At 40.8% G+C, this 18,344-nt stretch overlaps 1 protein-coding gene across 1 annotated transcript in view; it reads left to right on the plus strand.

The window, feature by feature from the left end:
- Positions 1-3,076: 3,076 nt before the first annotated feature.
- Fam149a (family with sequence similarity 149 member A) overlaps positions 3,077-18,344 on the plus strand; it is a 41,937-nt gene continuing 26,669 nt past the window's right edge. The window contains exon 1 of the mRNA XM_027391158.2: positions 3,077-3,669. Within this exon, the coding sequence (XP_027246959.1) occupies positions 3,077-3,669 (593 nt within the window). The remainder of the gene's footprint in view (positions 3,670-18,344) is intronic.

Below are 18,344 nucleotides of genomic sequence, written 5' to 3' on the forward strand. Positions count from 1 at the left end.
GTGGTTGCTAGGAATTGAATTCGGGACCTCTGGAAAAACAGTCAGTGCTCTTAACCACTAAGCAATCTCTCCAGCCCCCCACCCTACCCCATGGCATTGTAAAAGTTTACATTTATTATGTTCATCATGGAAAATAAACAGGCACATCCATTGAAAACAATCAATTTGTACAAAAATGAACCAAGTTAGAAGTCAATGCAGCTGTATTTCCCCACAGTTCTTTGTCTTTGGGTATTATTCAGTGTAAACCTGGTATCACAAAAGAAAAATTAACTGATTAAAAACAGTGATCTTGTTACCTGCTAATCCCCATCTAATTATCTCTACTCCATAAAGAAATGCAACTCACACAAGATGCTCCTATTTGAGATGGGCACTTCACAAACAAATTAATTACTCTTGTTTGTTTTGATTAAGTGTCAAACTTCCAGAACATAAAATTTCTTCCTAAAAATATTGTAATTTTCTCAATGCCATAACTGAGCATCAGAAGAAAAATAAAATCAAAGACTTTGACATTCCTAAATAGCCTGTCTAAAATGAGTACAGCCCAGTACATAAATGATTTACTTTCATTGCATCATTCTTAAACTAATGGCTTCAGGCAGAGCATCATGGTCCATCACCTAAGGCTCACATCATGAAAACTGCATGTTGATAGTAATTAAGGATTATCCTGGTAGCATCTCACATCTGTCTGAAAAGCTGTTGATGGATGAACAATGGGTGTAAAAGACCCAGCATCTTGCTTAGAAGGGTTTGCAATGCTTGCAATTATAGGTCATTTTCAAAGGCAGTACAGGCAAACAAAAGGATCAATCATTCACCCATTGTCCCTTTTCTTGTGAGGCTAGCTTTTCAGAAAGCTATATCCACCAGTTAACTGACAATGGTACTTCCTACAATGCCACCTCCCTTTCAGTCACTTTCTAGGGATCAGAGAAAATAGTTATCACTTAGATTTACAGCCCCGTTTAGAGCCTGTATATTCTGAAATACTATTCTAGAATTGCAAGTAAAATAGTGTGATTGTGTGGGGTTCCTCTCCAATTAATTCATACCCTAACCATTTCCTAGGGTTATCATAATATATTACCACAACTGGATGGCTTAAAATAGCACACTTCTGCAGGCTACAAATCCTACATTGAATATGTGCAGGGCTGTGATCCCTTGGAAGCCTACAAGTCATGATTATTCTCTCTTCCACCCTGGACAGTGTATGTATGTATGTATGTATGTATGTATGTATGTATGTATGTGATATATATATATATATATATATATATATATTATATATTATGGAGAGAGAGAGAAAGAAGGACAAGCCATTCACATAGCATTTATTGCAATCCTGATGGACCTTCCACACTTTGGGGACCACCTGGAAAGTTGCAGCATAGGGAAAATGACAGGAAGTGGTGTTTGGTGATCTTGCATTATTCTGGAGTTGGAGCAGCTTTTCCGGTCTGGCTCCCGGCATGTCTGTCTCTATCATGCATCACTATTCTCTTGGTTTGTCTGTCACTCACCCATCCCGATTCTTACTTCCAAGCTTTCCATGTCGACAATTACATGTTCTTCCTATTCTATTTGTGGAGTTGGAGACAGTGAGAAGACCATAACCGGTTTTCAATATGATAAGCACAAAATGACCTGCCTATAGGGAACTGGAAAGCTTGTCACTCTTGTTGTGTTATAGTTTGAGAAGAAAAACCTTGACAGCCCCATGTGCTGAAGGCTTGGTCCTCAGCAGAGAGTGCTGTTTTGGCAGCTGCTTGAAATTTAGGAGGTGAAGTCTATCTGGATAAAGTGTTTCTGGTAACCTGCCCTGGGGAGTTCTAGCTTGCTAGGACTCCTTTGAATTTCTGTTTCTTGTTACCAAGAGGCAGTGTCATTCCACTAAATGCTTCTATAGATGCCTCACCTTAGGCCAAAGTGATGAGACCATAACCATAACCCGACACCTCTGACACTGAAAGCCAAACTAGTATTCCCCTCCTTTGAAGTACATAAAAAAAAAATGACATAGTAACAACAAGCAAAGAAGCAAAGCAGACTACCAGGCATAAAAACATGACTCAAAATCCAATTTGTTATCTTGCTAAAGATTAAAGTATATAGAGGTCAAAGTGGAACACTCATATCAATGAATAAACCCTGTCCGTGGCTTTTGCAAAACATTTAATCAGTACAGACCTCATCCTGCTGCAGGTGTTCACAGGCATGCTCTACCTTTCATTAAATGCAGTGAAACACCATTGTTCCACATAAGCTCTCTTGATGTCTCCAGAGATGAACAGAAAATAATCTTGGGGTAAGGGAGTAGACCCTGTTTCAAGCATTTTCCATAATTCACCTTCTTGTTCACCCTCTCTACTCTGAAGAACTGATTATAAGCATAGTACATTTGGCCTCGTCAGACTGAATGAGTCCAGAACATTCTGGAATGGATGCTTATGCTTTCAGGGATTATGCGCAATGTCCTAGTTCCTGGGCAGTCTGGAGCTGTAAGGGTGATGGAGAAATTTGAAACTGTTTCTTTAAGGCAGGAGCAAGGAGGGGAACTGGTGTTTCTATTATGGATGCAGCCCAGGATACAGTCTGGAGTCCAATTAGCAGAGAGCTTAACAGGGGTTTTGTTTAGCTTAGCAACCGCCTGTGCTGCCCCAGGGGCCTGCCAGGGAGGGAATCTCCAGTGAGCTCAGGCAATAATCTGTGCAACAAACACCAGTCCTCTTCTTTATCTCCATGACCCTGGTCCCTTTGAAGGTCTTACTATCCTGTGAGACAAGAGGGATTGCTCCTTGCAAAGGGTGGCCCGTGTACCTTGGTCACAACTTCGGCAACCTGTGGATCTATTGTGGAGGGTCTGTCAGACCTGTGAGGAGCTAAGTACGTTCCTGTGGTGGAGACAGAAGGACGCTGTGTGCTAGGACCCCAGGATCCCACTCGTCTGTGGGGCCCCTTGGTCCAGATAGCTGCAGGTGGCGGTGGATGGAGCCTTGCAGCCCAGTTTCTGGCGTCCTTGACCTCCCGGTGGTGGCAGCAACGGTAGCCTCTCCAGGACCAAAGCATGAAGGTCGCTGTGTTGGACCTGGGGTCTCTCTTTGCCAAGATCTTCAAGACCTCGGCGTCCCCTGCGGTCCCCAGTCACCCTGGAAGTTCTGTGGCCACAGGATCAGTGTCCTCCACATCGCTTAGCAGGGCAGAGACCCCTACTTTGCTCCCATCACTGCCTCTAGACTCTACAACCTCACTGGAGCCTTCCACTCCTCTGTATCCTGCCTTGCATCCCAGAAGCTCAGCAGCTACCCGCAGGGTGGAAACAGCAGGGTGCCCGGGGTCTCTGCCCAACAGCCCTGGAGCATCCAGAGAGCTGCCCCTAGTCTCCTGCAGTGGCTCTGCGGGCTCAGGCTCCTTGGCATCAGTGGCTTTGCCCATTCCAGGCACTGTTTGGGCAACCCTGCCCTCTGTCACCATCCCTGTGGGCAGCAATAGCAATGCAATCTCTAGTCCAAGGAACACTCACCAGTCGCCAGGTCCTGGAGAGCAAGGGCCCAGTGCGTGGATGGCCCCAGGGCCTGTCCCCAAAACACTATTCTTCACTCTGCCTGACATTGGGGAAGAGTGGGCCTCGGACAGCGACTCCCAGGATGACCTAGAAGGGTGAGTCCCAGTTTGTCAATCTTGATCCCAACCTCTGTCTGCCACACACCTCCTCCCAGGTTCATTTCTGCCCACTCCCAGGCTGTCTGGACTTTTACAGCACAAACTACTACGAGAAACTTTTCCATAATTCTCAGAGTAAACTTCTGTTAACCTCGGGGGAAGAGGGGAGGGACAGGACTGTGTGCTAGGCCTCTGCAGCCCTAAGCATTAAAATCTAGACAATGATCCGGGTTTTCATAGAGCTTTCTACCAGCACCCACCTTTGTGACAGAGTACAGGAGGTAGAAGGTGGGTGCCATTCTACAACATGGCAGCAATGGTTTGATTTTAAGAAATGGCTAAACTGACAAAGGATCAGCCAAAGTCTTCCTGATCCCAAGAGGAATGGTTTTCTTTTCAGTGACATGTAGTTAATTTACATATGCATCGCATCATTGGATACAAAGGAGATCTGTAATGCTTAGGATTATGTCTCCCAGAGGTCTTGAGTTCCCTCTTGGGGCCCTGGTTACTACAGAAACGTGGGCTGACTTCACCTGAATGGGGATTGGAGGCTACTTTCATCAGTGAATTAGCTCTCTCTCCCTCTCTGTCCCTCTCCCTCTCTCTCTCTCCCTTTCTGTCCTTGTCCTTCTCTCCTCTCTTTTTCCCTCTCTTTCTCCCTCTCTCTTTCTCCCTCCCCCCACCTCACACTTTTGAAATCAAAAGGGCAATAAACCCATCATTGTTACAAAAAAAAAAAAATCCTAGACTCAAAAATGACAGTGGGTTCTATTTTTTAGTGAGAAGAGCATATTTGCTGTTTTTAAGTGTATACAATATTTTTTTGTCTTCCTGAATTCTTACAGAAGAAAGATAAAATGGCCAAAGGCTGATACTAGCAGCCCAGTTTCAGACAGGTTTCTGCATGAAGAATTGGGTGGCATAGCTCAGCCATTTGTATCATCACCCAACAAAACCCCGACTGAAGGAGGTTTGCTTGAAGACTGATTCTAATTCATTCACAGTGTAAATAGGTACAGTTTCACAAATGTGCCTGATAGCCTTTATCAGTGCTCAAGCTGGGAATTGTGTAAGTTGAATCAATCCCTTCATTTGAAATTCTATGTTACAAAATTTGCTTGTCAACCAGTTACCTCCTTCCCCCGCCCCCCAAAAAAGGAAAATCAATAGCACTTGGAAAGCTGCTCCAATTACCTAAGGAATTAAGCCTTTGTTATTAGCAACTGGTCCTTCACAGTTATACAATTAATGTTTTATGAGCAAACAGATCTACGCATTGACCTTAAACTCTAGTCTCTAAGCTTTTAGCAAATAGACACTGGAACAGGCAGAATAGCCAGGAAAGGAAGTGCTATGAGCATTGATTCATGCACCTATCAGTGCATGTTTGTAGTTTCCAAAACCTTTACCATATTTTTTTAATAACTGTGCATTGGGTGTTATTTGCAGAATTTAGTCTGCTTTAGCAAATGCATTCGACTTTACTGATAGAGAACAAGCTGAGTTTTAGTTGCTTCTAGGAATAAAATGCTTTGGAGGTGTGTTTTTTCAAAAGTCTTCCTAATGATGACCTATACTTTGGAGCTGAAGCCAAAGGTATAGACAAAAGCAGACACCACACAAACCTAAGCATATAATTTACTCTGTAGGTATAAAATTGCTTCTTTCTTTTCATCACACACAGTTCTTTTCTCAGTAAAGGGTAGAAACAAAGAGGAACAGGGCGATGCGGTATGTATTTTTCCTCTACGCTGTTTGTAATATGGAATAAGTACACAATCAGAAGATGAATTTAGATTATCTCCTTGCTGCTCACCTGTCAGTAGATAGTTACTGCTGTTGGTCTGCTTGATTAATATTAAAAGTTAAAGTTAATTTTCAAAAGTCAATGGACATGGGAAAAGAGACATGATTAACGTGGAAATCCGAGAGGGAATGCATGACTAGAGAGAACTGTGAATATATAAAGCAAATGGGAACTACATCCCTGAGGGACACAAATCCAATTTTAAAGCCATAGCACTCAGTTATAGAAGAAAATCTGAAATAGAAGTTTAGATAGGTAACAAGAGAGAATCATATACAGAGAAATAAGTGAAAAAGTCTGAGAGCAGAGAGACAAAGAAGATAGGTAGGTAGATGATAGATGAATAACAGACAATAGGTAGATAGGCATGTATATATGTAGATAGATGATATATATATATATAATAGATAGATAGATAGATAGATAGATAGATAGATAGATAGATAATCAACAGATAAGTAGGTAAATAGACAGGGCTACATTTAAGTGAAGGAAAATGAGTTTTCTTTCTTTGTCTTGTTGCCTCATATCCCTGGATATGTATTGTGGAACTTTGGATGTCTTCCTTCACCTCCCTATCCACTTCCCTTTCCCTCTACTCTGCATCCCATTTGTCTGTTTTCCACTAGCCCTTCACTGCCTCACTTTGCACTTCTGGTTCTCTGTAAAAGCCTTATTGATTTCTTCTGTAAATGAAAGAATTTCTAGCAATTGATATAATAGGTATATTAGTATTTAACACTGAGAAGGATGTGTATCTCCCATCCTTGGATCAACCTCTGAATTTTTAGGAAAAATACAGAATGCTAGTTATTACCTACCCTTTATACAGAAATTGTCCATTCTCACCCCACAATACTGTGACTCAGTTATATTTTATGTTCTTTATTAGGTAGGACCATGATACTTTTGGCAACTCATGCTCTTGAAGGCATTTAGTAAAACACATTAAATGAACGAATAACAATATTTTCTTCCTCATATGGTCCACTTTCATGAATTCTTAATCCCCCCAAAATCAAAAGCAATTTAATTGTCCTTCTGTAGCAACTTTTGTTCTTCGGCCTTCTTGTTTCGTTGTCTTGGTATTTTCTCAGAGTAATGGTTTCTCCTGAAACTTGCTGTTCCTGCAGGGATGACTCATGAGCTCAGTCTACAAGTGTTGGGTGGCTATTACATTCTATTAGAGTCATATGACCATGATTTTCATTAAAACCTTTTATTGAAAGTCATAATCCTGAGTTAGAGAAATAGATAATCTAGGAAAGTGCTTGCCACACAAATTCAAGGACCTCCATCCCCATAATATAAGTTATGCACATAAAATAAGTTAGGGGTGATGGCATGGGCTTGTAATCCCAACACTGTGGAGGTGGACACAAGCAAATAACTGGGCCTTACTGCTCAGCCAGCCTAGCTGTATCTGTGAGCTCCAGGCCAATGAGAGACCCTGTCTCCATAAACAAGATGGACAGAGTCCTTTGGCCTCCAAATGCATACACATACAGATACATACACACACATACATACACACATGTACACATACACATACATACACATATGTGCACATACACACATGTGTACACATTTGCGTACACACTTGCATGCACACATAGATGTGTGCATACACATACATAAATGTATGCACATAAATATACAAACACAGACTTACATGATTGTCAACATACAACTTTTTTAAAACATAAAACAATTTTCTTCTTACTGCTTATACAGTAACTGGCTTTAACTTTAAATTGTTTTCCTTGTTATTTTATTTTAAAGCTTAAAACTGTGACTAAGTTAGTGGTTAGTCTGCTATATCTTGAATGAGCAAGTTTAGGTGCTTTTTTCTACGTTAACAGTCTGCATACACAGCACGTGTATGAAACAACAGCCACATGATATGGGAGTGGGGTCGGTCCAAGTTGCATAGTAGCAACATTTTACCTATGTTAGTATAAGTTTTAGTGCACATATTAAAGTCAGACTGAAATTGATCCAAATCAAATTCTATACTCAATTCATTTTCTCTTCCATTAAACTAGAAATAATAACCTCTAGTCAAAGATATTGTAGGAGTTAAAAGAGGCAATGTAGGGGTTAAATGCGGACGATATAAAAGTCCCTAGTCCAGTGTCAGCCTTCACAGGTCAAGGCCTCCCTGTGCCTGAGCATCCTGGGCCCTAGCATGCCCATCAATATTGCTGGCACTTCTGGAAATTATTCTCATTTTCCCACCTCTTGCTCATCCCGATCTCTGGCCTCTGTCGGTTGTCTCAGAAGTGTCTCTTACTTCTTGACACCCCTGGCAAAGACCCATTCCATAAATAGCTATTACTATTATGTTTCTAGAATGTTCAGTATTATGAATAGAGTATTCATCACACACAGTATCCTTTGTACAGAGTAGAAGTGATATTTACTTTTTTTGCTAAGATCTTCAGTTAAAGTTAATGTGCTCTTTTCTAAACATGAACTGTAAACCTATATTACAAATATATTAGAACTACAGGGAGTTAGACTTGAATTGTCAGAGTACAAAAAAGATGAATGATTCAGAAGAGGCTTCAAATGAATCTCCAAGAGCACAAAGCCAAAGCAACAGGGATGCTCATAAATCAGCCTTCAGGGCAAGGGAGGTGTCAGGGGTTTGAATTCGTTGAAAAAAAAATTGCAATTGGGTCACATATTTACTCAGGATTTGGGAGAATATTCTAGAAGATGAAAGTAGTTTGACAAAGCATAGATGTGCAAAATAACATGCTATGGGAGGAGACGACATTACTAGGAGCCAGCTTTTGTAAGGAGTTTAGAGGGAAACCAAGGAGACCCTTGGCTACCAGCTTATGTTCAGTTAACATGGGAAGAGTGACTGAATGTGTCCCTGCAGACAAGTGGTACCTACAAGATCCACAGGGTCTAGAGATATGGGAGGGAAGAGTTTTTGAAAGACCACAAATGGGACCAGAGAGATAGCTCAGTGGGTAAGCATACTCATCACCCAAGCCTGAGGAGCTGAATTCCCATCCTAGGAACCACATAGAAAAGCCAGGACCAGGGCAGAGACAGAAGGATGGCAGGGACTTGCTGGCTGCCAGCTTGAGAGTAGATGCCAGCCAAAAACAGAGAGAAATGAATTACTGATACTTTATGCTTTGCTTGGAGCAGATACTGTAAATTAACAGCCTTTTCCTATCAGTTTCATTACTCATTATTAGGCCTCAACAGCAGTTTCTCTCATAGGTCAGAGTCTACTTAAATAATTCCAACCAAAGAAAGTCTTTGACTGAAAACTTATACACAGATGGTTTCTTGTGCTGTTAAGTGTTCAGTCTGTCTCTGGGGAGAGTCCCTTGCTTAAAACTAGTGAATAATAATTCTTATCTTGAATCTCCTAGGAAGCGACCATGTCACAATGAGGTCATTGGCTTTGTGCCCTATGAGGGGATTTCCCCATGGCTCAAATTTAATTTGTATTTGAAGTTCAGATGCTGCCAAAGGGTGATAACTAAAACTCTGGTGTCTGGGATCATCCCTGCCTTTGTCTAAACTGGAGCCATGTTCTGATATGTTACATGGAACCAGGACATCAATGGAGAGGAGGAAACCCACTTGTCATCTGATGTCCTTGGGTATCACTGGATCCAGTGACACATCATTTATTGTCTCTCACCTGTATGAGCTCATAAAAGCCCATCATGTTCCCCTTGCCTCTGCAGCATTCCTGGGAGCTGAAGGAGATAGTCTTGTGCTTTGTTTATTTTATGAAATAATTCAGAACAGCAGCAGCAACAATATCAGCAAAAACAACACATAGAAAAACACATATGCAGACACTCATGCACACCTACAGTAACATACATGTAAACACACATGCACACAAACATACACATACTCACACACATGCAAGACATACACATGCAAACACACACAAGCATATACACAACACATATGCAAACATGTACATACAAACACATGCACACACACAATCACATACATGCAAACACATATACATGCAAACAGATGGACATGGACACACTCCCTTTTTGACTTCTCAAAACATAGGAAAGAACCAAAAAAAATGAAAACACTAGGGAAAAGACAACAGTTAAATTGAATTTTAACTACCATACAGAGAATACTCTTGTCCCCTGGGTACAGTGCAAATAACCATTCATTTCATTTGCTAATAGCCATAGCACATACATGTATTTAGATATACAGAATTTTATAATGTATACACAAAATTTTATCAAAATTCTCTAAAGACTTTTTCTCTCTAAGGATTCTTATGGCCTAATAAATAGTACTATATAGCATACTTAGTAGGATATGATTAAATAATATATATGCTTTATTAAATAAGAAAATTTTTATTAATTAATTAATAACATTGAAAAATTAGACCCTGCCCATTTATTCTGGAGAAGCAAAAGAAGCTAATAAGAACATCATCTTTTGTTTTAAAAAAGAAGCTAAATAAAATCCTTTGCAGTAATTGTGTATACTGACCTTAGAAAGGAAGGTCTTTGGCAATGACAAAAAAAGTCTCAAAGGTTTTTCCTATTGGTATTTGCTGAGGATAAATAGAGCGAAACAAAATATCTTTTCTGGTGGATATGTATGTATATAGACACACAAAAATATTAAAGGGTATATATACAAATATGTGTCTATATACATAAATATTCTTCCTAGAATTATTGTCATAAACATTAATATTGTTAACAGTTGAAGGTAACTTTGAGAGAAGGTGCATTAGCCATTTTTCTTACTGCCCTGGCAGAGTTTCTGATAGCACCAACTTGCAAGAGGAAGAATTTGTGTTGGTTTGCAGAGTCAAGCCCAGACTAAGATTAGACTATAGCTCTCAGTGACCTACAGAGTAGCCTATATCTGCTGGCTATGTCCTCAGTTTCATAAACACCCCAGGCCCCCCAGATAGAACCATGAACCCGGGACTAAGAATTCAAACATAGGGGCCTGTGGGGACAAGTCACATTCAAACCATAGCAGACTTGTGGGCAACAAATGACCATATGCTTGGAAGCAAAGACCAAGAAGTAATATGGCATGGAAAAAGAGACATTGAAGAAGCAACATAACAGACCTCTATGTTCTTATATAGAGAGGGTTCCTGGGCAGGTGAAACAGCTCCATCCATAAAGGTGCTTAGTTACTGCCAAGCCTGACAACTTGAGATCAGTCCCCAGAACAGCAAGCTATCCTCTGGCTTCCACACCTCTATCCCAACAAATAAATACAAAACACATAAAGAAAGCTATTCACATTTATTTATTTATTATTTTATTACATTTAAAGGATTAATTCATTATGTCCTATAAACACTCTATTTTCCATAGGATAAGATGATGGCCTACTCATCATCTCCCCGGAAGGCTGAATAACTGTGATATTACAAAAATTCCAACCATGACATTTCTGTTCTCCTATCTACTTTGGGTGGCATTGTCACTTGGGATCTGGACTTTTGTTTTTAGTAATCCCATCCTAATTGTTCCCACAAAGCAAAAGTCATTCGCTATTGTCCCCTTACTTCCCCAGTTCATATTAAACATTAATATGAATTCAGGGTGACTAAGGGAAGCTCAGCCCTTACACCCCATTGGGATAACTTGATCCACCTCCCTTCTTCCTATCTTCTCAGCTCTATCCTACTTACTAGATGGACAGATAGATAGATGATAGATAGATAGATAGATAGATAGATAGATAGATAGAATGAATTCACTGCATCAGCTCATCTGCAACCTAGGAGTGGGATGGTTGCTTTTGTGTATTTTGACCGTGCTAACATCTTTAATTCCCAAACCATCCTAGATAACCATAGCATCACTGAAACAAAGGACTGTTAAAAAAAATTAAGATTACTGAAAACATCTGCAACTCAAAATGTTACCAAACACTTGAAAGCAACGGCCAAACTGTAACATGGGATGGAGATGAAATTAGCCACTCAGAAGTGACACAGTTGAGGACAAGAACCAACTTTCTAGCAACTTTCAACACTCCTTTTTTCTCTCTTTTAATACCCATTCAAAGATTCATGAGCAATTGTTAGCATAATTGCTTCACTTAAATCCTTAGTCTCCACAGGAAAATTAAAAAGGGCACTAGAAAGGTAACTTACTTCTGTTCTACTTCCACCCACCATACACTAGGCTGTTTCAGACCAGCTACCAGCTGTGAGCAACTACTAAACTCAGAAACTTCAAAGCCCACTCAAGAGTAAAGGGATCTGGAAATCAGCCAGCTTGCCTGGCTCTGAAACCCAGGTTCAGATCTCAGATCCTGATTGGATTAAGGCCATCTGGAGTGGCCAGGGCTCACAGCTTGGTCTGCTTTGAGAAGTCAATGTAATAATCCTCCTAGAGTGTGAACTGCAAGCAACAATTCAGTACTGTTTACTAAGGACACCACTCATGTACTAAGAAATGTTTGCATGTGGGTGAAATGTTGGACATCCCACCATTCTAAATACAAGAAAGCCAGTGTGGATTTTAGAATATCAGAGTAGGTTAGGCTTTCAAACAGGAAGCAAGAGTGAAACTTACATAAAGATAAAAGGACCAATCTGTGAGAATATGTAAACATTCTTAATTTATAAGCACAAATAACATACATCAAAAGTATGAAGATGCATTATCTAACAAATATGAGGAAATCAATGCCCACCTTTAAGGTTTCCTCTATAGATGCATGAAAAAAAAGTATGTTTGTGCTTCCTATCCACCAGACCCCAGAAATCAAAATCAGATGGGAGGGTGCAGGGATTTTAAAATACAGGGTGAGATGACTTTCATAACCACGAAGTGAATTTGTCCAAAAGTCAAAACCGTGTTTTTAGTTCAAAATGCAAATCCAAAATTTGAGTATACAAAAGACTAATGTCAACAGTCAGCAGAGCTAAAAGGGGAAATAAGTCCAAAATTATAGTAGGCAGTTGTGTACATGCACTTCTTTAGAGTTAGTTTGTGCCAGGAAAATAACACCAATTTCTTGGGAAAATCTGAACACTGTAATAGTTACATTGACAGGTAGAAAATGTATGAAAAGTTACATTAACAGCAAGCAAGGCAGCATGTTACTGCCATTAGAGAGTAATAGAAAACACAGAAGTAGATGTTTATGTATAGGGATGCTTGGCTACTACAAAGATGGTGTTATGATATTACTGAGAAAATGGCTGGATGTTCATCCCTAGGCTCAAATGTTGAGTGCCTGCTCCCCAACGTTTTGGTGTTTTGAAATGGGTTCTCAGAAAATATTAAGATTGGATGGGTAGGATGTTCCTAATAGGACTTGAATTCTTATGAGGAGGTGGAGATTTTTCTCCACTCTGTGCACATAGAGAGGAGCCCTAGTGAGCTCCCTTTGAGATGGTGACCTTCTGTAAGCTAAGATGTGGATGTTCACCAGGGACCACGTCACTGGCATCTTGATTTTGGATTTCCAGCCTCCAGTACTGTGGGGAGAGAGATTCTTATTCCCACTAAAAAACATGAAAGATTTATAAATTGCACTATATTAAAGTGAAGGAAGTCTTTTAATGAAAGAGGCCTCTTATGGGAAGGTTTTTAACTACCCCAAATAAGCTTTGTAAAGCCAGTTAGCCCTGTAATTGTGATTAATTGCCAGAAATAGAGTCAGCCAGAATTTCCTTTGAGGTTGAATTAATGTTTGTTTCAGCTTTGTTTATCATCTCTGTGAAAGAGAGGAAGACAGAAAGCTAACTTGTTACTGGGTAAGGATTAGAAACCAATATCAATGCATTCCTCACAGCTGGGCTTATTGACACTTTCCTTGGAATTTTATCTCAGAATAGTATTATATTCCCGTTTTGCCTAGTTAAAAATATATTGTCTAATTTGTACAGGTATTTGGTCCATTGTCTTAGAGTTACTGTTGCTGTGATGAAAACAAAACATGATCAAATCAACTAGGAGAGGAACGGGTTTGCTTCATTCACAGTTCCATGTAACCGTTCTTCATCAAAAGCAGTGCCCGCAGGAACTCAAGCAGGGCAGAAATCTGGAGTCAGGTGCTGACCCAGAGGCCACTGAAGAATGTTGCTCACCAACTTGCTCCCCTCACTTTGCTCATAGAACCTACTGTCTTAGAGAACCTCAAATTACCAGCCCAAGGATGGCACCACATGCAGTGGACTGGGCCTTCCCCCATCAATCACAAATGAAGAAAATGACCTACAGCTGGGTCTTATGGCGGCATTTTCTCCAGTGAGATGCCTTCCTTTCAGATGACTCAAGCAGACATAAAACTAGCCAGCACAAGTAACCCTTTGTTAACTTGACATACAAACTCATCACTGTTACCTTCACTTTCTTGTTTTTCCCCAAGATCACCCACTGATAAACATTACAATGTAAACATTCCAGATTTTAAAAGTCCCACAGTCTTTAGAAATTCAAACACTTAAAAATGCAATCTCTCTAAGATAGTCTTTTTTAAAAATTCAAGGTCTTTTTAAAACTTAGTCTTTCAACTGTAGACTCCTGTCAAATATATATAATATATATATATATATATATATATATATATATATATATATTTACTTCAAGAGGGAAGAACTAGGTCACAATCCCAATAAAATCAAAGCAAAACCAAACTCCAAAAGTGTAAATAACTCAGTGTTCAATTATGTGGAATTTACTTACAATCACAGTCTCCTCCAAAAGGCTCAAGTCACTTCTCCAGCTCTGCCCTCTCTAGCACACACAGCTTGGGCAGTCTCGACACCACCACAGCTGCTGTTCTTGGTGGTCATCCAATGGTACCAGCATCTCAAAAAATGTTGGGGTCCCTTGCTGCAACTGGGCTGCACTTTCACTTTCTTCAGAGACTCCATCCCAGCCCCACAGCACCAAGTGTCAGATGCTCGACATGATCCTTTCATGCTTTCAAAACCAGTACCACCTGCGTGACTCACACTACCAAGTTCCACTGCCAGCACAAGGCACAATCTTGACCTCCTATGAAACATAGCTGCTGTGTGCTTCTCTTTGAAACTTTGCAAGCCAGGCCTCTGTGGTTTGCAATGTTCTCAATGGTTTTTCTTCCAAACTCCTACATAATAGCTCACCAAGCTTTCAACACTCTATAGCGTTTCTAGCCCAAAGCTCCAAAGTCCTTCCATAATCTTCCCCAAAATGTGGTCAGATCTGTTGCAGCAATATCCCACTATCCTGGTACCAACTTGTCTTAATTAGGGTTACTATTGCTGTGATGAAACACCATGACTGAAGCAACTTGTGGAGGAAAGGATTTATTTCACTCACAGTTCCATATAACAGTTCATCACCAAAAGCAGTGAGGACAGGAACTCAAGGAGAGCAGGAACTAGGAGCAGGAACTAGAGGCAGGAGCTGATGCAGAAGCCATGGCGGGGTGCTACTTACTAGCTTTCTCATCACAGCTTGCTCAACCTGCTGCTTATAGAACCTAGGACCACCAGCCCAAGGATAGCACCACCCACAATGGGCTGGATCCTCCCCCATGAATCACGAATTAATAAAATACAGTTGGATCTTATGAAGACTTTTCCTCAACCGAGGTTCCCTCCTTTCAGATAACTTTTATCAAGTTGACATAAAATTAGCCATCACATCCACTTGCCACATGCATGCTATGCCTAAGGAGACCCGAACAGGGTGTTAGATTCCCGGATCTAGAGCTATGGCCCATTTTAAGAGGCCATGTTGATGCTGGGAATCAAACTCTGGTCTCTGAAAGAGCAGCCAGTGCTTTTAACTGCTAAGCCATCTCTCCAGTCTTTCTATTGTGCTACATTTTAATTAAAGGAAATTCTTTAAAGGCATACAACATATGTCTGAAAATTAAATCATCAGTGGCAGGGAAAAATAATTTTTCAAACCCGGGAATTAGGAGGTGTGGTGACACATGCCTCTGAGAGTAGCTCTGGGAAGCTGAGGTTGGGATATCATGGTTTGAGGCCAACCTAGGAAACATAAATCAATAAAGTTTAGTAATTGTTGATGCTTTTGTGGGGGGAGCTTCTTTTGGAACAGGATTTTAGTGTGTTTCCCAGACTGGCCTCAAGCCCCATCCTTGCAAGTGCTAGGGTTGGAGGTATGTATGCAAGTGTCTGCTTTTTGCAAAATTTGCTTTCGGTTTGCATTCTATTATGAAGAAGAAAGACCCTCCAAATTATTTTACAATACTTTGTTACTTAGAATTCTAACTCTTTCTTCTTGTAATAGATCTTGTAGATTTTCTCAAATCTTTAGGGATGGTGAATATACTTGTGCTTATATGTAAGGAAAAATACAACCCAAATGAGTTCCTCAACGCTATTAATAACTGATTCTATGGAGCCTTTCCCTGCTTGACATTTGAGGTCTTTGTTTCTCACCCACTATGTTCTGTGCTGGTAAGATACAGTAAGGCAGTACCATAAGAATGTGTGAAATCAGGGTACATGAGCTGCTGCTGAGGGGTTTAGATAATGTTATCTGTGTCCCCACTTGTTCACTCATGTCTAGTGTGCATATTGGTAAAGATTAAACAGGGGTCTTTGTTACTTTCCTATTGTATTGCTCTGATAGAACACCATGGTCAAGGCAACTCATAAAAGAAAGTGTTTAATTTGAGGCTTATGGTTTGAGAAAGTGAGAGTCGGTGATGGCGGCAGGAACAACTGGATGCTCGAATCTTGATCTGCAAGCAGGAAGCAGGTAGTGGTGGGGAATGGCACAAGTCTTTTGCAACCTTAAACTCTGCCTCCAGGAACACACCTCTTCCTACAAGGCCACTCTCTCGTCATTCCCAAATAATCCCACCAACTGGGGAAACAAATATTCAAACAGGAACCTATGGAAGTCATTCTCATCCAAACCACCACACCACCTGTTGTGCATCGTTCCTAGACTTCTTTCAAGCTGGGGATACTCTGAAAGCTGGGGGATGCAATTTCAAATTGCAATAAGTACACATATCAAAAATACCATCTTAACCATTTTTAAATGTAATTAGGGAGTTAGGTACCTTTTAATGTTGTGCAACCAGCATCACTACCATCCATCTCCACACCCTTCCTCCCTTCCTCTCTCTCTCCCCCCTCCCTGGAAAACACCCCTCTGCTTTCTTGCTCTGTCTCACACAGGTAAAATCATCTATCACCTTTTTCTCTCTTATGTCTCTTACTGAGTCATGCTTTGTAAATTTTGGACTACATTTCTTTTGTATCCTGTGTGTGTGCTAAAAAGAACATAACAGTTTAATGAATGTGAAGCAGGGGCGTGGGGAATGAACTCTCTCAGGTTTCATGGTACACACTACAAGATTCTCACTCAGGTGTTTGGTGTCCTGAGATGCTATGGTAGCAGACACACCCCAACTTCCATGTTAAACAAGAAAAATTGTGTTCTTCATTTTCTATTTCCAACCTTTTAAGCATTTTGCTGGTTGGCAACTAGAAATAAAGTTGTATGTGAAGTGCTTTTGGTCCTGACTTTATGCTAAGTGCTGTCTGTGCACAGTGGAGGAAGAGTGGAGTCTCACTTCTCATGAGGCAGGAAACAAATGCCGAGAGCACAGTCACCCCTGGAGTCTTGTAAACTTAAGTTCCCCTTTCATCTTTGCTCAGCTAAGGGCTCAAAAGCAAGAAGAGGAACTTCTGTGTACTCTCAAATATGCTTTTCCTGAGCCCTAAGTATTCCCGAGCTGTCCTGACCTGATGCAGAATCCAAAGGTTTGGTTCCATGGCTGGAAAGGCTCCTTCTTTAGCTCATGTTCCCCCCCAAGACAGAGTGGGAGATGCTAGCAAATTATTTGAGGAAGCTTGCTGACCACTTTATGTGCTAGAGCTAGGGTTCATGTGCCTGGTTTGGAGAGACGGGTTGTGGGCCTTGTTTCCTTTTGTACTAGGAAAGCTTCAGTCAGGTGCTCTTCCTCATCCTTAATCAGAAGTCTAGGGCTGGGTGGATAGGCTCAGTAGGTAAGGCTGCTTGCCACCACCCCTGAAAACCTGAGTTAGATCCTTGGGACTTACATGGTAGAAGAAGAGAACCAACTCCTGCAAGTTGTCCTCTCTCCTCCTCATAAGTGTGCCCTGGAATGCACACACACACACACACACACACACACACACACACACACACACACACACACACACACACACACACTCTCAATAATCAAACTAGCAAAACATAATTAAATAACTAGCATATTTGAGGAATGAGTACAAGGTCATACTGACATGGTTCAAACAGATGAATAGGAACCATGGTTCTCAGAATCTCAGCTTGGGTTCAGAGAGCAGAATCCCTGAGATTTTGTGAGAAACTCAAAGTCTCACCTCATAACTGCTGAAGTAGAAAGGGTAAGGCAAGGTCTAATGACCCGTATTCTGACAAATACTCAAGGGATACAGGTGCAGGTAACAAACCAAGACCTACAGAACTCAGTTGTGATCTGTGGGAACAGAAGTCAGTAGGCACATCTGATTCTGTACTTAGATTCTCTAGACTTAGAACTGACTGTAATACTTACATTATCTCCATTTATAGGTTTTTGGAAGTCTTTTTCTGCTTGTCATATTTTAACACGGTTTTGAAGCTAAACCATAGATTTTGAAGAGGTTATATGGTAATAGTTATAAGCATGAATAAAGGTACAGAGTGAGTCTCCTATAGAGATGCTCCAAGGATTGCATTGAGGCTGGGCAAGGCAAATCAGTATGAGGAATAGTTTCCCAAGAGCTAGTCAAAGTGTTAGGGACAGCCCCTGCTCCCATTGTTAGGAGTCCCACAAATAGACCAGGCTACACAGCTGTCACATATATTTAGAGGACCTAGGTCAGTCC

Source organism: Cricetulus griseus (genome assembly GCF_003668045.3).
Source record: "Cricetulus griseus strain 17A/GY chromosome 1 unlocalized genomic scaffold, alternate assembly CriGri-PICRH-1.0 chr1_1, whole genome shotgun sequence".
Taxonomy (NCBI): Eukaryota; Metazoa; Chordata; class Mammalia; order Rodentia; family Cricetidae; genus Cricetulus; species Cricetulus griseus.